This window comes from Leuciscus leuciscus (genome assembly GCF_965113295.1).
Source record: "Leuciscus leuciscus genome assembly, chromosome: 15".
NCBI lineage: Eukaryota > Metazoa > Chordata > Actinopteri > Cypriniformes > Leuciscidae > Leuciscus > Leuciscus leuciscus.
In genome coordinates, this window is record NC_138739.1 from 37,815,659 (window position 1) to 37,838,583 (window position 22,925).

The following is a 22,925-nucleotide window of genomic DNA, read 5'->3' on the forward strand; positions in this document are numbered from 1 at the left end:
TTGATGAACCTTGCAACATTATCATATCAATAGTTGACTAGCCTGGTAAATTTCCTCTTGATTTTATCCCCCACATGCAGTCTCAAAATGAATCATACTCATTTGTATCCATTACACTACTTGTTTGGCTCTTTTTGGCCAGCGAGCTCGATCAAATGCAGGCCCATACCTTCATTTAAATGCAACTTACTTAAAAAAAAACATATGTATATATCCTTATGTAATATTTATCATGCCATTATTGTGTGCTACTTGATTCAATTAGGAGTGTTATTTGCATGAGAGATTTTCCAAACGAGTCATGTGAATTAATAGCGGATCGAGCAATCCACCGGGGATCTGAATGAGCGTAATGATCCGTGCAATTTCCATCTGATGCATGGCATGTAAATTAGGATGTGACACCTTTTATAAGTGGGGAAATTTGCATTTTCCCATCATTCAAAACGCCAAGCTTTATGGCTGGTCAATGTATAGCAAGGTAATTGCGTAACTACCTTGCCGTACGTTCATGTGTAATTTCCTCAAGTATAAGGCCATTCATTTATATTTTTTCCTGTAGGTCATTGAAGCTGCAGCCTTCAGGATTGACAGAGATTCAGAACATACCAATAATTATTCCTAGGTAAATGTTAGTGCTCAATTGAAACTCATAGAGAAAGTTATGCAGTACCTCATCAGCATTGAGGGCAGCTCACCCAAATATTATCTTGTCATAATTTGCACACCCTCATGTTGTTCCAACCCATTTTTACTGTATTGTATTGATGATGCCTGCAATTACCACACTTAATGCTGGTTTGGAGGTTACACGAGTGTGCTGAATACTAAATAGATACCATGTTAATAAGCTTTCCAGGAATCGTTATTGTTTAACAATTACAGCTAGTGTAATATTACAGATCATTACCAAGTATTACTGAATATCCCACATCCTCCTGTCCTGCTGTTTGCGCTTGTCTGATTTTAAATTGGTTCATAACTAAATTACTAGGCTGTCACATTCACAATTTGATACAGTCTCCGTACTGTGTGCTTTTATTATCATAGTGAGCCAACATTGTCTATGAAGGGTTAGTGTGGAGCAGTCTGAATGAATTACAGTAATAAAGACCCTTAAATTTGAGTTGAGATTTCAGGCATTGTGAGTAATTGTGAATCTTCTGAATGTGGAAGCCCATCTTTGTCTCCTTGGATTACAGATGAAAATAGAATCTTTTATCCATTAATACAATCATAAAAATTCATGCCGAGGGGTCGCCTTGACATTTCCTTCCGTTTTGTGGATCCCGCTCATAACCAAATGTGGAATATCTAATTCTGGAAGGAAGGAGTTAAACATGTTGCGCAGCAGCCTGAAATGCCTGAGAGGAAATGTCAAATACTTACTTAAGATGCAGCTGAAATAGATCAATGTGTCCTGATTCGTATCTCAATATCCTGAGTCCCCCCACTACCAAATGGAAAGGCCAAGACGCAAATACACATTCCCTGGCAAGCAGGTTAATAACTTCCATTCCCGTGGATTGTATAAATTGGGTTCCACTGACACCTGCTATTCCTTGCTTGATAGAGGGAAAGACCTCATCAGATCGGAGACGTATCAATTTGTGACCAAGTCTGTCTTTTTAGGTCTCAATTTTGCTTAGTTTAAGCCCCCATGCCGGGTGGAAATGAAGAGATGCATTGGTTTTACTTCCAAACCTTTGTGAGAATAATCATTTCGATCATGTTCGTGTTCCGTTCCTTGAGAAGGAGGTTACGGGTATCGTTTGATGGCTCCCTTACGTCGATAAACTAAAAAGTCAATAATTTCAGTCGCAGACAGCATGTCCACGGACCACCACGTTCTCAGGCACATGAAGGCAAAAACTTGCTGAAAAAAAGCATCTACAGTCTAAATGGCTGGCTTTTTGCACAGGTTGTTACTCGTCTGCCTGCTAACAAAGGTAAAGAAAAGGATTTTATTACCCCATTATTTTGTATACTAATAACACAAACTTTAAATGATCAAATGTAATGTTTGTTGTTCTGTTTAATCAGTCGGTTTGTAAGATAAGCAAGTGCATTAGCTTGTAAGCTAACTAGTGAACCGACTAGCTTTGAATACAACAAGAAGATTCGCTTTTTAACTTAGCATATGGTTAATTAAGCTTAACATATAGCTAACACCTTAGCCTGTTAGCTTAGCACATAGTTAGCTGATTAGTCTGCTTGATTAACATGGCCATTTGCCAATTAGCCTGCTAATAAAGCAAATCCTAATAGAAACAGTTAATAAGAATGCGATTTTGTTTATATTGAATAAGAAATTGATAAATTAGCATTAAAAATTAAACCAAATTATGACCAAGATTTTACAGCTGACTTCCCAATCTGATTGGCTGGTTGTATGTGTAAGTAAATAAATAAATAAATATAATAAGCAAGTGCATTAACTTGTAAACTACCTGGTTAACACACCGACTTCAGTAGATTAGCTATAGCCTATAGCTTAACGCACAACTAATTTATTAGGGGCTGTTTACACGACACCAGCGTTTTAAAAACAAACCATTTTTTATGCAGTGTGGCCGTTCATTTACACGACAGCGTTTTGGGAGCCTGAAAATGCTAACTTTTGAAAACGGGTTTCAAAGTGCACGTTTTTGAAAATAGTCTCTGTGTAAACAACAAAAACGTGAATCTCTGAAGACGATGACGTGATGCACATGCGTATTACATGTTCAATCTATAGTGTTTCATCGCCATCTAATGGCCTGGAGCAGAATACAGCGTTTTTAGTCGTTTTCGTGGATCTGTGTGAATGGGGATCGTTTTGACAATGGTGTTGTCTGTACGCGGAAAACTCAAAGGTCGTGTAAACATACCCTTAAAATACAACTCAATAGCCTGTTCGCTTGGCACACAATTAGACTGCTTGATTAATATAGAATTAGCCAAATAGCCTGCTAACATAGCTACCTCTGGTAAACAACTAAGAAGAGGACTATTTTGATTACATAGAAGGTGAAATTCATGACCAAAATGTTATTTATCAAATGTGTAATGACCTAATATGCATCAATGTCCTCAGTACATGCTGAGCCACGACATTTGCTGCGGCATAAACAAGTCAAAGACACGTTAGCAAACAGTTGAGCCATGACAGTGGTTTAGCAAATGTGTTTTGCAAGCCACACAGATTTTCTTCCTTCAACCCCTCACTTTCAGAATTAAAGACACTTTAGACTTTCGCTCTCCAGCTGTGATTGAAAGACGTTTCTCTGCCATCATCTGACAGGCCTGAGCTTCCAGCACACAACGCCTTCTGCTGACAGTGCAGTGCTTGTCAACCGCGCACACGCTTGTGCGCTAACGCACCGCCAATCAAACACAGCTTTGATCCCATTTTATAATTCAGAAGATGCTTTCCTACTAGAACTTAAACAGAAGTGTTTCCATCACTGTCCCTTGTGGGATTGTGGTCGACAAGGCTTATGCAAGTAATAGTCTGAACTGAATCTAAATTATAGGGGGTTGCTATTATGCTTTAAAAAATGCAACATTCTTTAGTGTGTGATGTTTCTGTTTGAGCATAAAACAAAGGGCTGCAAAGTTACTAGAATAATATACTTATTCTATATCAGTGTCACTGTTTCTGAACTCCCTGAAACGCCTCAGCTGTAGTCTTGAGTTTTCTTCTTCTACACAAAATAAAGGGGACGAGGCCTGGTTGAGTTGGCTAGTAGTGTGTTGAAATTCACAGTTATGGTGAGTGGCGTGACATTTCCCAAACACACTAAAATCAGTTGACCAATCACAACACATTGGTCCAGGCGACCAATCAGAGCACATTGCACTTTTTGGAAGGAAGGGCTTCATAGAGACAGAAACTAAACAGGGATGCGTTTCCCAAAATCATTGTTAGCCAACTATGGTCGCAAGTTCCATTGTTACCAGCATAGTTCAATGATTCTGTTTTCACGAAACAATAATTCCAAGGAACATTCGCCATCAGCATCGCGAATGAATGAACCATCTGGAAATAAAGCAAAACAATGGAGGACAAAAATAGCGAAGTAGTCGACAGATGCCATGTTCGCTATTTACAGCAATAATCTGACATTAATTTGGTCTAGAACCGATTAATTAGCATGACGTCATTAACAATTGTTGAACAACCAACGTAGTTCGAAGGACGGATGTGCGACAAAGTTACTTTGTTTTCGGACGTGAGTGACTAGCTAGTTAGTTTTTCCAACGATGCATCGTACTATGGTGGTTAAGCAGTGAGTAACGTTGTTGTATGGGAAACATAACCAAGAGCGTTACTGACAGACTGTGAAGAGAGGTGCTGCAACAATGTAAAATATGTGAAATTCTTTTTTTGAGCATTCAAGCGTGAAACCTATTCTAGTAGAGCCCAAAAACAAAATCAAGACTTAGAAAAAGGGCATAACAAGTCCTCTTTAAGAGTTTTTGGTTAGCATAGCACATTTAGCACCTGCTGGCAGATGATGTAACTACAACATCTGAGTACAAAATCATCTTTTTCCATTGACAGCCATTCAAAACTAGCTCTTTTGTTTCTTAAAAGCCACATATATTGCTAGTATATCATTATTATAGAGATATTCCCAATTGCTGTTTCTTTTTGGAGGCTCTTAAAAGCATGAAATGGATTTGTATTTTACAAGTAATACTTAAAAACAAGAATTGTGTTCTGTAATCATTGTGGTGAATACAGTAAAGACATATTCTATAAATGATCTTAACTAGACATTAAAATAGCACAATCAAGCTGTCTGAGAGATTTTTGAAGAAAGATTCCTATGTGCATTTTTATTACAAATATTTTATGCCAATTTCCTTTTGTTCTCTTGAACACATGGGATGGAAACGCTGCTTTATTCTCAAATATTTGATGCGCTATCCCAATTTTGCACAAAGGTTAAATTTGCAACTTTGAATGGAAAGATAGTGCCATGGCTCCAATGTGATTATTTACTTGTTGTTTTAAAATAACCTGTATTTGGAACTGAGTGACTTTGAGCAAATAAATCAACCTAAAAATTGGCTTACTTTTAGTTGTCTCAAGTGGGAACAATTGTAACAAGCACATTCAAGACTAATATACTAATAATACTACTACTAAAAATAATAATAAAGTAATAAAAAATAACCAAATGGTTTTATTTCATGTTGGTACATTCTTGGACAACACCACAGTATAGTTGCATGAGTGGCCAAACATAAAAGTCTTCCACAATATCAGCACATAAGCAGCAAGGGCAACATGAATACTTAGTACAAACAGTATAAAACATACATGCTTTTTATTTTTTTTCATATATTTTTTTAAATATATATTGATATCTTTTGCACAATTTTCTCCATAAGTTCTGGGGCAGTTAAAAATTCCAAGACAAATTAAAGCCATATTCTGCCTTGAGTGAGTGAATGTCTGATTCGTGAGATAGTACTTAAGGAAAAAAGAGAGAAATCAATAAAGGCTTTAAAATTATCTGTAAACAGGCCAGTGTGAGAAAACTGTGGTGAGATTTTCATTTTCTTCAACATCAAACATATCAAGCATGCATTGACAACTGCTACGTGAACACTTTCTTTAAAAAAGAATTCTGAAACACCATCGGTCACCAGGGTTTAGTTACTGTAAAACCAATGCAACATCTCTCAAAGTCACTAACAACACAGTCGATGGTCTACGAACCCTTACAAACATGGTGGAAATGTAGAAAAATGTGAGGCATACGGTCACATTTATCACGTTAAAGGGGGAAATCGAATGGTGTCCCCCAAAATAAAGACCGTAAAACAGAAAATATTCCAGGAATGAGATCTCATAGAGAAGAATATGGCTTTAATACAATGTGCATCCAGAAAGGCAAGGAAAATGAAAGAAAAAAAACTGAAACGTAAAAATCCCGACAGCAAAGGAAAACGGAAATGCTGAAAGAACCACACAAATTTGCACGGAAAATCCCAAAAAACTTGCAGTTTGGAAGTACATGTAAAGATGAGGAGGACCTCTTGGCCCAGCATTCCAAAGCCACGTCGATTCATGAGCGCCCTGAATAAAGTCTGTGATGGATTATCAGAACAAGCGCATTGTCGAAGGTCCATCACGTCAAGTGCAACCTCAATTGTTGATTGACAGGAGGTCAGTCGTGTTGTGCCGCTGTTACACCTCCATCAGAAGAAAAAAAAACCAACAAAAATGTTTTTCTTCCGGTTGTACAATCCGTTGATTCCTGCTACTGTGTTTTTTTTGCAGATGTCAATTTATTTTTGTGTTTTTTTGGGGGGGGGTGGGGGTGGTTTTGCCTTTTTATTTTTCTTAAAGGTGTCGAAAATCAACTGAGATCCTCTGTCGTTGGTTTAGCTGAGGGCCCAGTCACTGTCCTGGCCCTCGGACAAAAGAAGGATGGAAAGAGAGGTACACCGAAAGCCTTTTTCCCGCTTTACTTTTGTGTCAAAGAGCCGAGAGAAACCAGGAACTGCCATCGATCACCTTCCTCCTGTGATGGAGGCCCTCAGATCACAAGGTCATTGTAACTCACGTATTTCTTCTTAGCGGCCGGACCTGAGAGGAGAGAAAGATGAAAGATTGCTTTTCATTTGATATTTCATACTTTTTTTCCTCACTAAAAATGAGAGGAATTCATTGATTGTCAGGAGGCCTGACAGGGACAAATTTTTTGGTATGGAACGAAAAAAGGCTAGAAACTGACTCTTAAAGACATTTCAGTTGCTAGGGTGTTCTGTGTTTGCTTGAAAGTTTTGAGTGGGTTCTTGGATGTTCTGGGTGGTTGCTAGGGTTTTCTGGGTAGCTGTTGGGTGTTTTGATAGATTGCTTGTTGGTTGCTAGGGTGTACTGAGTGGTTGCTAGGGGCTTTTAAAAGGTTGCTAGTTGGCTGCTAGGATATTCTGAGTGGGGTGCTTGGGTGTTGGCTAAAGTGTTTTAATAGGTTACTAGGAGGTTGCTACTGTGTTCTGATTGGTTGTTAGGGTGTTCTGGGAAGTTGTGTTGTGTTTGATAGGTTGCTAGGTGATTGCTACTGTGTTCTGAGTTGTAGTTAGGGTGTTCTGTGTAGTTGAATGGTGTTTTGAGAGGTTGCTATGTGGTTGCTACTGTGTTCTGATTGATTTTTATGGTTTTCTGGGTAGTTGTATGGTGATTTGAGAGGTTGCTATGTGGTTGCTACTGTGTTCTGATTGATTGTTAGGGTGTTCTGGGTAGTGGTGGGGTGTTTTGAGAGGTTGCAAGGTGGTTGCTACTGTGTTCTGAATGATTGTTAGGGTGTTCTGTTAGGGTGTTTTAGGTAGTGGTGGGGTGTTTTGGGAGGTTGCAAGGTGGTTGCTACTTTGTTCTGAGTGGTTGTTAAGGTGTTTTGTGTAGTTGTATGGTGATTTGAGAGGTTGCTAGGTTGTTGCTACTGTGTTCTGAATGATTGTTAGGGTGTTCTGGGTAGTGATGGGGTGTTTTGAGAGGTTGCTAGGTGGTTGCTACTGTGTTCTGATAGATTGTTAGGGTGTTCTGTTATGGTGTTTTAGGTAGTGGTGTTTTTTTTGGGAGGTTGCAAGGTGGTTGCTATTGTGTTCTGAGTGGTTGTTAAGGTGTTTTGTGTAGTTGTATGGTGATTTTAGATGGTTGCTACTGTGTTCTGAGTGGTTGTTATGGTGTTCTGGGTAGTGGTGGGGTGTTTTGAGAGGTTTCTAAGTGGTTGCTACTGTGTTCTGATTGGTTGTTATGGTGTTCTGAGAAGTGGTGGAGTGTTTAGAGAGGTTGCTATGTGGTTGCTACTGTTCTGATTGGTTGTTATGGTGTTCTGGGTAGTGGTGGGGTGTTTAGAGAGGTTGCTATGTGGTTGCTACTGTGTTCCGAGTGGTTGTTAGGGTGTTCTGGGTAGTTGTGGGGTGTTTAGAGAGGTTGCTATGTGGTTGCTACTGTGTTCTGATTGATTGTTAGGGTGTTCTGGGTAGTGGTGGGGTGTTTTGAGAGGTTGCAAGGTGGTTGCTACATTGTTCTGAGTGGTTGTTAAGGTGTTTTGTGTAGTTGTATGGTGATTTGAGAGGTTGCTAGGTTGTTGCTACTGTGTTCTGAATGATTGTTAGGGTGTTCTGGGTAGTGGTGGGGTGTTTTGGGAGGTTGCAAGGTGGTTGCTACTTTGTTCTGAGTGGTTGTAAAGGTGTTTTGTGTAGTTGTATGGTGATTTGAGAGGTTGCTAGGTTGTTGCTACTGTGTTCTGAATGATTGTTAGGGTGTTTTAGGTAGTGGTGGGGTGTTTTGGGAGGTTGCAAGGTGGTTGCTACTTTGTTCTGAGTGGTTGTTAAAGTGTTTTGTGTAGTTGTATGGTGATTTGAGAGGTTGCTAGGTTGTTGCTACTGTGTTCTGAATGATTGTTAGGGTGTCTGGGTAGTGGTGGGGTGTTTTGAGAGGTTGCTAGGTGGTTGCTACTGTGTTCTGATAGATTGTTAGGGTGATCTGTTATGGTGTTTTAAGTAGTGGTGTTTTTTTGGGGAGGTTGCAAGGTGGTTGCGATTGTGTTCTGAGTGGTTGTTAAGGTGTTTTGTGTAGTTGTATGGTGATTTTAGGTGGTTGCTACTGTGTTCTGAGTGTTTGTTATGGTGTTCTGGGTAGTGGTGGGGTGTTTTGAGAGGTTTCTAGGTGGTTGCTACTGTGTTCTGAGTGGTTGTTATGGTGTTCTGGGAAGTGGTGGGGTGTTTTGAGAGGTTTCTAGGTGGTTGCTACTGTGTTCTGAGTGGTTGTTATGGTGTTCTGGGTAGTGGTGGGGTGTTTTGAGAGGTTTCTAGGTGGTTGCTACTGTGTTCTGAGTGGTTGTTAGGGTGTTCTGGGTAGTTGTAGGGTTTTCTGAGAGGTTGTTAGACAGTTGCATTGGTATTTCTGGGTGGTTGCTAAACTGGTTTGAGAGGTTGCTAGGATATTGAGTAGTTGCTTGGGTTTTCTAGGGTGTGGTTGTTTGGGTGGTTGGGCGGTTGGTGGTTTTTAGGGCATTCTGAGAGGTTTACTAAGGATTCTGGGAATCTTCTAGGGTGTTGCTACTTAATACTTTAATAGTTACAGTAAGGGGATCTGATGAATTTCTAACCCACAGTGTGAACTCACAAAAAAGTCAATAGCTGTGTTCATTATATGATGAAAGAGCAACTTAAAATTAAAAAGCAGATGAATATCGCATAAGTCTTATGTAAGAAGCCCTCAAATGTCTTTAGTCATAACAGCGTGACCTTCACAAGCTGCCGATGATGTGTTTGCAGAGACTCTGTGTAACGAAATGACTCCAGTCTTAAATTACAGCGCTTATCCCCGGATGCTTGTTGTGCTCTTTTGCATGTAAATGAACTTCTAAATATTTAAAAGTAAAGGTTACCAAGTAGAGAGATCATTGTGGCCTTTAAGTGTCAGTAGCCCCTTTAGTATTTGAGTTAAATGTCACTCTGAGTGCCATCTATTCAGAAATGTGGGCTTGATGAATGTGGATCGAGGAAAGTGCCCTTAATATGCAAAAACATGTATAAATATATTATAATTATACACATAATAGGAGCTCAGGTAAGGGTGACCTAATTCACACACACACACACACACACACACACACACACACACACACACACACACACACACACACACACACACACACACACACACACACACACACACACACACACACACACACACAATACCAAATAAATACACTTATTGTTTGGACTATTGCCTCCTTTACTAGAGAGTGATGGACTAAATTCTGGCTAAAGGGAGATAGCCAGAATATGGGACTAAGTTGACTGAAGGTGACTGTATTTCCCTGTAAAATAAACTAAAGGTGATGTGAAAGACCTTGTTTGCACCACCAGCTGTGATGCCTCCAGACTACATCTCCCCTGACCGACTGCAGTACACCCTTATAGCCAGTGTTGTGCCTGAACGCGTTCACTGAACGATAGTTCATGAACTCGTTCATATTTTGGGCGAACGTGAACTGAACGTACTCTATTTCTGCCTGATGAACGTTACTGTGAACTCGTTCATTCTGGTGGCTGTGAACGGCAAGCTCTCTCAGTTTAACTTCGTTCATAAGGGTGCAAGATTTCTATAGAAATGTATTTGTCCCGTTCGGAACCTCCGTTGTCCCGTTTATTGACGCTGATCGAACCACTGATGTATGACTGAATCTGATACAACAGCAACACGGCACTTGATCACGACACCGGTCATCATCCAATCACAGTCCCACACTCACGCGCATCAGACCATACGAATAACAAACTCTAAATTGAGAATTAATTATTATTTTGGGACAAATCATTGTTTGATTTGCGCACAGAATCCTCCGCTGTCTGGTCGCTTCGATCCGGACTCGCGCTACCGGCAAATCCCTTTCATTGTCCGACTGGGTTTTGATTTCGGCAAATCAGTTTTAACGAATTCAAACAACGTGATTATTGTGAGTCCAACATACATCCAGCCACGCAAGAAAGCATGAAATCGTCCTGAGGGAATAATATACTGATGTGATTTGCTGGCCAAGAAACATTTCTGATTATTATTAATAAAAAAAGAAAAAAAGAAAAAATCTGGATTCTTTGATGAATAAAAGGTTCAAAGTAAATTTATCCGAAATAAAAAAAAACGTAACATTATAAATGTACTTGCTGAATAAAAGTAGGCTATTAATTTCTTTAATTTCTTTAAAAGTAGTGTATAATTACAAAAGCTTTCTATTTCAGATTTAAATGCTATTATTTTGAACTATGGTTTGTGTGTAATATAACTTTAATCAAAACAAATGTGTTGTCTGAAAACCTTTTAAACACATACGAACCTGAAATGACATATAGGCCTACTGTGTTATGTTGTCCTAGCCTATAGCCTACAAATATTTTGAGTGTCCCTCATTTTCCTGTAAAGAACCATGCACGATTGTCCCGCATTTGTTTAGTTGGCAACCCTACCCTCAATGCTATGTAAACCCTGGTTGGATAAGGATTTTAAAATTGGATATGAAGATGAAATCTGACGCATAGTTTCAGTGTTAAAACTGATAACATAATTGCTGTCTGTGGTTTTATATGGGCTGTGGCAATAATTTTGAAAAATAATAGCTCGCAGCAACATATGGAAAAAAAGAACTGAACTAGTTCATTTTTTGGAACTGTGAACTTTAGTTCAAAATTTTGAAGTTTGAACTATGAACTGAACTAGTTCATTTTAAAATTTGTTAACTGAACTTTGCACTAGTTCATGTAGAAAGTGAACTTTCCCAACACTGCTTATAGCACGGCACACCGAAAACATCTTAATAGCTCTTGTCTCACATCTGCAGTCTTCCTCATGGGATGGGAAGAGTGTTGGAAACATGTGTCTGACAACAGAACGTCAGATATTGATGGAAACCAGGGCATGACGAATGGGGATGGTTTTGGGATTTCTCTTATGTCTAAATGGCTGTGTTAGGCTTCTCATTTGCATAGTACTTGTTTATTATTATTTGTACTGCGCATGCCCACACTGGATTGCATAATATAAAGCAACAATTTTTTGAGGAATTTTATCAACAATAGCCTATAACAAAATTACGTAACAATGTTTGTTTTTGTTTTTTTTGTGACAATTGTGACCCTGGATCACAAAACCAGTCACATGTCGCACGGGTATATTTGTGGCAATAGCCACATACATTGTATGAATAAAAATGATCGATTTTTCTTTTATGCGAAAAATCATTAGGATATTAAGTAAAGATCATGTTCCATGAAAATATTTTGTAAATTTCCGACCATAAATATTTAAAACATTTATTTTTGTGAGTGAATGCAGCACAATCGCCAACATAAATGGACAACTTTAAAGGCGATTTTCTCAATGTTTGATTTTTTTTGCACCCTCAGATTCTAGATTTTCAAATAGTTGTATCTTGGTCAAATATCATCCAAAAAATGTACCCATGTGACTGGTTTTGTGGTCCAGGGTCACAATTATGCCACGTAATGTGGCAATTGCATAAAAATATGTTTTACAAATGATAATGTGGCTGTTACTTAAGTGTGTAAATTAAATCATATGAAAATTGTTCCAAATAATTTTACAAATGACAGCATTACAATTAATGTGCTGTTTACAGGACACCGTTTTCAACTAAAAACGTAAAACTTTTCATGTGGTCTTTTGAACCACATTTGATGTGTTTTTTTTGGCCGTTCGTTTACTCGACAACAGCGTTTTGGGTGCCTGAAAACGGTCTCCGTGTAAACAACAAAAACGCGAATCTTTGAAGACTATGATGTCATGCACATGCGTATTACGTGTTCAGTCTATAGTGTTTCATCGCCATCTAATGGCCTGGAGCAGAATACAGCGTTTTTAGTCATTTTCGTGGATCTGTGTGAATAGGGAACGTTTTGACAATGGTGTCGTCTGTACGCGGGAAAACTCAAAGGAAAAACTTCTCAGATTTAAGCATATCATTGTCATATAAACGTACCCTAAGTCACATAATGCAAATATTCCGTACAAATGGTATTACGAACAATAGCGTTATAATTACGTTGCATAATGCGACAACTGAGCAACAGAGATTTTACAAATGATAGCGCAACAATTAGGTTGCATAATGTAATAATTATGTAAGAATGGTTTTACACAATTCACATAATGCAGAAATTACGCACAAATGTTTATACAAACGATAGCGTTATAATTACATTGCGTAATGTAAGAATTATGTAAGAATGATTTTAAACACGATAACTTCACATAATGCTGAAAATACGCACAAATTGTTGTATGAACGATAGTGTTACAATTATGTTGCACAATGCGACAATTGCGCAACAGTGACTTTACAAATGATAGCATAACAATTACATTGTATAATGTGCGAGAATGGCTTTAAACACAATTCAAGCACTGCAGAAATTACGTACAATGGTTGTACTAACAATAGCGTTACAAATACGTCACTTAATGCGACAATTTGGTAACAGTGGTTTCACGAACTATAGCATGACAATTATATTGTATAATGCAAGAATTATGCAGGAATAAAACAAATGAAATGTGTACAAATAGTTTTACGAACAATAGTGTTACAATTACGTCCCATAATGCAACAACTGCGTGAGAGCAGCTCTTACAAATGAGTGTTACAATTTCGTTACATAATGCAATATTTACGTAAGAATGGTTTAAAATGAAAATTATGTACAATTGGTTTTACGAACAATTACAATTACGTTCCATAATGTGACAACTGCGTGAGAGTGGCTTTACAAACTGTAGCATGACAATTACAGTGCAAAATGCAATAATTATGCAGGAATAAATTGAAACATAAGGTAAAAACTATGTTTAAATGCTAACAAGACAGTTAAGTTGCATGATGCAACAACTTAAGAATATTTTTATGAACGATAACATGACAGTTACATTGAATAATGCAACAACTACCGTACATGTACCAAAGATACCGTGCAAAGTCTTTTGCATGATGCAATAATTGTGAAAGAGTGTTTTTACAAACATAATCAGAATCAGAATCAGAATCAGAAAGAGCTTTATTGCCAAGTGTGCTTGCACCCACAAGGAATTTTTCTTGGTACTGAAGCTTCCAGTGCACATATACAAATACAAATACAACAAGAAACATAGTAATACAAATTCTAAGAATAAAATATATAAAAAAATAAAATAAAATAAAATAGTATAAAAAGTAAAAAAAAGGGGTCACAGTTGGGTTTAGTCTGAATAAACATTTACAGATTATGAACATATTTACAGTATTTTGAGAAGTATGAATAATATAAATATAAATATCACCTGAGTTAGAGAATATTACACTAGACAGTGGGAGTCTCGTGCATGTTACAGATTATGAACATATTTACAGTATTTTGAGTAGCATGAATAATATAAATATAAATATCACCTGAGTTAAGAGAATATTGCACTAGACAGTGGGAGTATTGCACTTGCAGGCATATGCCTTGGGGGGCATGTTAAGTGTTCAGAAGGGAAATGGCCTGTGGAAAGAAACTGTTCCTGTGCCTGGATGTTCTTGTGGCCAGTGATCTGTGTCGCCGTCCTGACGGTAACAGTTCAAACAGGGGGTGTCCAGGGTGAGTGGAGTCTGTGATGATTTTACCTGCTCTCTTCCTCACTCTGGAAGAGTACAGGTCCTGGAGGGTTGGCAGGGGGGCACCAATAATCCTCTCTGCTGTCCGGACTGTCCGTTGTAGTCTCCTGATGTCCGATTTGGTAGCTGAACCAAACCAGACAGTGATGGAAGTGCTTAAAACAGACTCAATGACGGCTGAGTAGAACTGGATCAGCAGCTCCTGTGGCAGATTGAACTTCTTCAGCTGGCGAAGGAAGTACAGTCTCTGCTGGGCCTTTTTCACAATGGAGTCAATGTGATTTGCCCACTTCAGGTCCTGAGAGATGGTAGAGCCCAGGAACCTGAATGACTCCACTGCTTCCACAGTGCTGTTCATGATGGTGAGAGGGGGGAGTGCTGGGGATTTTCTCCTGAAATCCACAATCATCTCCACTGTTTTGAGCGTGTTCAGCTCAAGGTTGTTATAGCTGCACCAGACAGCCAGCTGTTCAACCCCCAGTCTGTAAGCAGACTCGTCACCATTTTGGATGAGACCGATGACGGTGGTGTCGTCTGCAAATTTCAGGAGCTTGACAGAGGGGTCTTTAGAAGTGCAGTCATTAGTGTACAGGGAGAAGAGCAGTGGGGAGAGAACGCACCCTTGGGGTGCGCCAGTGCTGATGGTGAGGGTCCTGGATGTGAGCTTCCCCAGTCTCACTCGCTGCTGCCGGTCTGTCAGGAAGCTGGAGATCCACTGACAGATTGAGGATGGCATGGAGAGCTGGGTCAGTTTGGCTGTGAGAAGATCAGGGATGATGGTATTGAAGGCCGAACTGAAGTCCACAAATAAGATCCGTGCATAAGTCCCAGGTCTGTCAAGATGTTGCAGGATATAGTGCAGTCCCATGTTGACTGCATCATCCACAGACCTGTTTGCTCTGTAAGCAAACTGAAAGGGATCCAGAAGGGGTCCAGTGATGTCCTTCAGATAGGCCAACACCAGTCTTTCAAACGACTTCATGACCACAGACGTGAGAGCGACAGGTCTGTAGTCATTAAGTCCAGTGATTTTAGGTTTTTTGGGAACCGGAATGATAGTGGAGCGTTTGAAGCAGCAGGGAACTTCACACTGCTCCAATGATCTGTTGAAGATCTGCGTGAAGACTGGGGCCAGTTGGTCAGCGCAGGCTTTTAGACAAGCAGATGAGATGCCGTCTGGGCCTGAAGCTTTCCTAGTCTTCTGTTTTTTGAAGACTCGGCTCACGTCCTCCACACAGACCTTAAGCTCAGGTTGGATGGCAGAAGGGGGGAGGAGAGGGGTTGCAGGAGGTGATGGTGGATGTGTGAAGTGCACATCAGAGCGGGTGTGAGGTGTGAGTCTGGGCTTCTCAAACCTGCAATAGAATGCATTGAGAGTGTCAGCCAGTTGTTGATTCTCCACAGATCGGGGGGATGGTGATTTGTAGTTGGTGATGTTCCTCAGGCCTCTCCAGACTGATGCCGGGTCGTTGGCTGAAAACTGGTTTTTCAGCTTTTCAGAGTAGCTTCTTTTAGCAACTCTGATCTCCTTTGTCAGTCTGTTTCTGGCCTGGTTATACAAGATTTTATCCCCACTTCTGTAAGCATCCTCTTTGGCATGACGAAGCTGTTTGAGTTTCCCAGTAAACCATGGTTTATCATTAGTGAATGATAAGAATGTCCTGGTAGGAATGCATGTATCCTCACAGAAACTGATATATGATGTTACAGTATCTGTGAGCTCATCCAGATCGGTGGCTGCAGCTTCAAAAACAGTCCAATCAGTGCAATCGAAGCAGGCCTGTAGATCCTGCTCTGCTTCGTTGGTCCATCTTTTTACAGTCCTTATTACAGGTTTAGCTGATTTCAGTTTCTGCCTGTAGGTCGGTATAAGATGAACCAAACAATGATCAGAGAGCCCCAAAGCTGCCCGTGGGACGGAGTGATACGCATTCTTTATCGTGGTGTAACAGTGGTCCAATATATTACTGTCTCTGGTAGGACATGTAACATGCTGTCTGTATTTTGGCAGTTCACGGGAGAGATTTGCTTTGTTAAAATCCCCAAGAATGATTAAAAGAGAGTCTGGGTACCTTTGTTCCATTTCAGCTATGTGTTCAGCCAGCTGTTGTATCGCCGCGCTCACACACGCGTCTGGAGGAATGTAAACATTCGCGAGAATGAATGAGGAAAACTCCCGCGGCGAGTAGAAAGGTTTACAGTTTATGAAATGTGCCTCTAAATTAGGAGAGCACATCTTCTTCAGTGTTGTTACATCTGAACACCAACTTCCGTTAATGTAGAAACACAATCCACCACCTCTCGTTTTCCCCGTTAGTTCCGCGATGCGATCCGCTCGGAACAGCTGAAAGCCCGGCAGATGTAGTGCGTTGTCCGGTATGGCTTCACTCAGCCAGGTTTCAGTGAAGCACAGAGCAGCGGAGTTTAAAAAATCCTTGTTAGTGCGGGTGAGGAGAAGAAGTTCGTCCATTTTGTTAGGAAGAGATCGGAGATTCGCAAGATGAATACTGGGGAGTGCAGAACGGAGGCCGCGCTCGCGGAGTTTAACCAGCGCGCCAGCGCGCTTCCCGCGTTTGCGTCTGACCGCGCGTTTGAACAACACCGCTGCCCCTCCGACGAGAATGTCCAGTAAAACGTCTGAGTAATCAAAATCTGTAAAAAAGTTGTCTGGTGTGTGTTTCCTAATGTCCAGTAGTTCGTCTTTGGTGAAACTGATAGGAAAAGAATGACTAAACGCAGAACAAACCAACAAAAACAACACAATAACTGGAGAGCTCCACACCGAGGCAGCCATCCGCGGCGCCATCTTGGATAGATTTGAAACATTGATAATGAAACATTTTCAAAGAAATTCTTATTGAAATTAACAAATTCTGGCCACTTTATCGCTACAAATTACTGTGAACATCACTGAAAAAGAGAGAACAGAATTTAGGTGTCTCTGAGCTCTTTGCACAGGGTTATCTTTACAATGGAAGAAAAATTTTATAGTGTTCATTTATATTATTTTATTAGGATGAGATTATAATACGGGCCATTAACATCGGTAATACTGCACACTCTCTCTCTTTATGCAAGGGTATGGATCATTAAGATATTGAATGTTCTGTTGAAAGCTCACAAACGGTTGTGTTTTGTTTTTGCATCAATTTGAAAATTAATAAATAAAATATGAATCATCACTGTTGTCAGAGCAAATCTATACATCGGTTTTGATGCAAACTGTTGCATAAAATCCAGCCGTTTTATTTGCCGTCAAAACTTGTCCTGCGTTCTTGCAGTGAAGTCCAGCGCCAGTGATGAAACTCGCATATCAACTAGACTCGAATTTGCATGTGCCACCAAAATCGTTGGGAATGAGGGCGATGATTACGGCATTCCGCTCTTGGCATTGCCATCTCGGCTCAATAGTTTTAGGGTCTATTCCCCTGGGTGTCAGATATCTCAGGGTTCAGAACATTCATATACATACATATCCATAAAAATAATTTAGAGAGTCAGAGTGTGTTAGATAGCAGAGGAGGGAGAGAGAACAGTGAGTGCACAGGGAAGGCCGACACAGATGGTTCACGGCTCTTTTGGGACCTGCGATAGAGTCTGCCATGCCATCACGGTGGCGTCAGGGGAATTGAGCTGTGGGACTTGTGTTTGAAGCTCGGGATCTTCCACGTGTCATCTGATTACCTCTGACAGTTGAGTTCACCGTTTCATAACCATGTTCAGCTTTTGCTTAGACACTCTTCTTGGACACATTAAATATGTAAAATGCTTGCTGCATGTAGATGAGAAAAACTCATCTGGTTTTGCAAATAATGTCTCCATTCAAAATCTGTTTTTCCTAGATGGCAATGAGACAGCTAAGGTTGAATGTCTATGAGAACTCTATTAAGTCTCCAGAGCTATGAATGAACTACATCTGATAAATGTTTTTTTCCCTATTGTGACATAAATCTGACTGCAAGGGATTATCAAAAAAGAAAAAAATGTGAGGCGGGGACTTGATTTTATGCATCGGTTGAGGATTATTAAGATGTAGGCGCGGCTCTCAAAAGTGGAGGCAGATGAATGTGAGCTTGCACTTTTTTTCTTGTTCAAGAAGCCGTTTCTCTTAGATATACGTCACAATAGGGAAGAAAAGTCTATCGCAACTTTCGTTTCATGCTGAGTTTAAGGTCTTTGCACCCTTTAGTAGTGTTGTAGTCCTCAAGACCAGTAACTTGGTCTTGGTCTTGTCTTGGTCTCAACTCACACTGGTCTTGTCTTGTCTTGTCTTGGTCTCAACACACACTGGTCTTGTCTTGTCTTGTCTTGGTCTCAACACACACGTCTTGGTCTTGTCTTGGTATCAACACACACAGGTCTTGGTCTTGTCTTGGTCTCAACACACACATGTCTTGGTCTTGTCTTGGTCTCAACACACATTGGTCTTGGTCTCAGCACACACTGGTCTTGGTCTCAACCCCTCAAAGTCTTGGTCTTGATCTCAACACATACGATCTTCGTCTTGTCTTTGTTTCAACCCCTCAAAGTCTTAGTCTTGTTTTGGTCTCAACACACACTGGTCTTGGTCTTGTCTTGGTCTCATCCCCTCAAGTCGTGGTCTTGTCTTGGTCTCAACACACACTGTTCTTGGTCTCTACCCCTCAACGTCTTGGTCTTGTCATGGTCTCAACACATACTGGTCTTGGTCTCAACCCCTCAACGTCTTGGTCTTGTGTTGGTCTCAACACACACTGGTCTTGTCCTTGTCTTGGTCTCAACACACACTGGTCTTGGTCTTGTCTTGGTCTCAACTTGTCTTGGTCTTAACACACTGGTCTTGACTTGGTCTCTGCTTAGGTGGTCTTGACTACCCTTCAAATTGTGTAGGGCATATTGACACTGAATTTTGAATTAAATTAAATGTTGATGTCTAACGGCACATGGTACAATAAAGATGATTTTCATTCTCTAGTTCTACTGAGAGACACTGTGGGATTGTCATCACAAGTTGTGAAACTTGTGATTAATGGCCACAAAAGACAGATTATTATTTCCACCTCGTCCTTTCGCCCAGCGTTCAAAAAGCGAGCAAGGTCATAACCAAAGGTAGAAGATTAATTTGGTCTTACCTGATAAATTATGAGAATTAGCCTGTTGGGAAAAAAACAGTACTTGGTGAGCTGTTTCTGATTGGTCCAATAGAAGCAAAGCAGAGGTTCTGATTGGTCCAAACAGTCATGAAATTTAAAATGGCAGTTTAATTTCAAGCTAGGTTAGAAGGTGGGTGTGTTTTAGCATGGATATAATTGCTAAGGTGATTTCTGACTTTGGATATGCCATTTCTCACAACTAAGAATGGCATATCTAATAATGCAAGGAAAGCATTGCCACTGTCAGAAAAAAAACCTTGACGGCGTAATTTTGAAATTGCCATACAACTTTTTTTTTTCTCCTTATGTGCTGTAGCTATTTGAGAATCCCAAAAGCAGCTGAAAGATTGCAAAGACCTGCAATTCCATTCAAAGCCGAATAAACAACACAAAAAGTACTTTTCATCTTTTGGAATTTCATTTCTTTTTCAAAGTCCCATGGCTTTCCTTTGACAGTGATGACATGCTAATCCTCTGGGCTCAAACAAGTCCTGCGCCATTACTCTCTCTCTGCGGTGTACGGACCACCATCTTGTGTTCATTAGAGGAAATGTGGTCATTCTCAGCAGACGACTTCATTCCATTATATCTGACATGAGCTCATGCTGCAACATCAACAGGCCAAAGCAACATCATTTCAGCTCATGGTGACATTCTACAATGAATCTTGCAAGCACTGCACCCTGGGACATGAGCTCGCCATTACATCCCGTGGCTAAAGGGAAAGCAACTTTAAGGGTCAAGCTTGGGGATAATGGTTACACATTTATTAGTGGTTTTAATAAAAGATAACTACTAATTTGTTCGATCTTTACATAAGGACCACGCCTGCACAGCAAATCTATAAATGATAGGAATAAATTAACTTGTAAAATAACATAATACATTCATTAAAGAGTTAGTTCACCCAAATATTTAAAATAAAATCATCAATTACTCACCCTTCTGTTGAGCCTCTGTGTACTGTATGTTCGCTGATCAATGTTTATATGTGAATACAAGCCTAAATTAAATCGGTCCATCATATAAAGCGATCAAGTCTCTTCGGAAAATGTGGACTGAACCGCTCAATTCATATAGATTAGTTTTACAATCTCTTTATGCACTTTTTGAAGCGTCAAAGTTGCATAGCTGTAAATGGAGGGACAGAAATCTCAAATCTTAATCTGTGTTTCAAAGATGAATGAAAGGCTCACGGGTTTGGAACGACATGAGGGTGAGTAATTGATGAAATAATTTTCATTTTTAGGTGAACTTACCCTTTAATAACTAACTTTTAATTATAACATTTACAAACATTATTACATTATGACGCTTAACAGATCATTTGTTAATATGCGTTATTCTTATATATTTGCTTTTTTAATTATCCTCCGAATCTGTAAACGATTAGTTTACAGTTTTAGACTAAACTTTTAGAGTTTAGAGTTTTGTTGATGGCTTATCAATTGAAGTTATTATAAATGAGTAGTATTTTATATATATCAATTTAACATTAATATATAATAAATTCCATTTAAAAAAAAAAAGGTCGAATTAAATTGGTCATCACTTCAGCCAATTTTAACAGTGCCATGATAAGTGCGAAAAGCCAGAAAACATGCATAATAATGTGAAAAATCACATTATTTAGTTTTGATAACTTACATCTGCTCATGTGATCCAAAATCCCAAAAAACAAACTAAAACTAAATTATTTGTATGATTTTAATCAGTCTTTCAGAGTTCACCAGATTTAGTATAAAGACATTAGAATTCATCATGAGCAAATGTACATTATCAACTTCCCCAATGTCCGGCGGATAAAACGTTTTGTTACTTACTGTTGGGATCCACATTTTCACACAGTTCGGTTTTGGCCTCGCCGTTTGGTCGGTCGCTGGGTTTGTGCGATAGACGCGAGGACATGGTGGCCGCCGTCACCACGGCCTTGAAGCTCCGCTTCCGCTTCTGCACGTTGAGCTCCGGGTGGAAGATGATGACGTAGACCTTGGGCATGTAGAGCATTCCCAGAGCAACGGACGCGCTCAGATTCATGGAGATGGTCAGCGTGGTGGTCTGGATGTAGAGCTTTGGAAAGAAAAAAAACATGGAACAATTTAGTTTTATATTGGCATATAACAGCAAGGGAATATTCTCCAAAGAGGCATAACAAATGAAAAACAGCTTCATAAAGATCTTCAAAAAGTGCTATAAAAGTATAATGTTGGTAGTTCATGAATGATGTAGTCCATTAGGTATTTCTGCAAACTTCGGTATGGGATTCAAGATGAAATGAAGAATAAAGTAAAATCTGAGGTCAGTACGAAAGACACTCAATGTTGATGTCCTGGTGGGAGAATTCAAAGCGAAATGGATGATAATAGTCCTTAAAAACTCGAGTAGCTGTCATTGCCTGAGAGCACAGGCTCTTGCACGGATATACTTTTCTTGAATGAAAAAAAAGGAGCTTGTCAAAGTATTATAATGAAGGCTTTCATGCCGCGACCATATCACATTAGTACTACGGCAAAGATTCATTTCATGTGGCAGTTAACGGCACTCTGGCAAGTATGTAATTACCGATATCCTCAGTGTGTTTAATCTTTAATGTTGTGCGAGTTCAAAGCCTGTTAGGAAGGTCACGGGTGTGTTTCAATTAAGGCAACAGGACCCAGTCATGAATGAATTGTGAAAATCATTAAAAATATATTTATTTATTTTCGCAAATTGTCACAGAAATTTGTTCTGCTCGTCTTTCGTGAATGAGGCCCAGCATTTCGACTGCATTTCTACCACAAACATCGATCGGCCAATGAAGCAACTCAAGTTGTGAAACCTAACTGTCTGAAGGTCAGATCCATTTTATAGCTTATTCAGATCAAAAACCATCTCCTTAGACATGAGGAAGTGCCCTTCTGAGGTGTTTCTACTGAGGGTACTTTTGGTCTGTGGACGCCATAGCACTAAATATGTATTTAGCAGGAATTCTGTGATGGAAGTAATAATGGAATAATGTCATTTCATGGTAATGGCAATTTTAATATATATATATTTAAAATAAACGGCTGTTTTCTTGCTTAATTCTAGCATTTTTGTAATCTAACTACTAATTTGACAAAATTACAGCTAGACTGGAAACTACATACATTAACTTTCAAAAAAAAAAAAAAAAATATGCACAACTGTTCATTAAATGATTGGATAAAAACAAAAACAAACCAACTATAAAAATAAAAATAAATAGTGAGTGAGTGAGTGAGTGAGTGAGTGGAATGAGTGAGTGAGCGAGTGAGTGAATCAGTGAGTGAGTGAGTGAGAATAAGTGAGTGAGTGAGTGTGAATCAGTGAGTGAGTGAGTGTGAATCAGTGAGTGAGTGAGTGAGTGAGTGAGTGAGTGAGTGAGTGAGTGAGTGAGTGAGTATCAGTGAGCGAGTGAGTGAGTGAGTGAGTGAGTGAGTGAGTGAGTGAGTGAGTGTGAGTGAATGTGAATGAGTGAGTGAGTGAGTGAGTGAGTATCAGTGAGCGAGTGAGTGAGTGAGTGAGTGAGTGAGTGAGTGAGTGTGAATCAGTGAGTGAGTGAGTGAGTGTGAATCAGTGAGTGAGTGAGTGAGTATCAGTGAGCGAGTGAGTGAGTGAGTGAGTGAGTGAGTGAGTG

The 22,925-nt window shown here is 39.6% G+C and overlaps 1 protein-coding gene across 3 annotated transcripts in view; it reads right to left on the reverse strand.

Moving 5' to 3' along the window:
- Positions 1–5,175: 5,175 nt before the first annotated feature.
- The window catches only part of grm7 (glutamate metabotropic receptor 7), a 221,421-nt gene continuing 203,671 nt past the window's right edge, over positions 5,176–22,925 (reverse strand). For 2 of the 3 annotated variants that reach the window (XM_082137815.1, XM_082137817.1), the window contains 2 exons: positions 21,112–21,358; positions 5,176–6,586 (listed from right to left, as the gene is read on the reverse strand). In XM_082137815.1, coding sequence (XP_081993941.1) covers positions 6,537–6,586; positions 21,112–21,358 — 297 coding nt within the window. In that variant the 3' untranslated portion in view covers positions 5,176–6,536. Of the gene's footprint in view, positions 6,587–19,267; positions 19,290–21,111; positions 21,359–22,925 lie in introns of all 3 variants that reach the window. The other variant, XM_082137816.1, reaches the window with a different exon arrangement.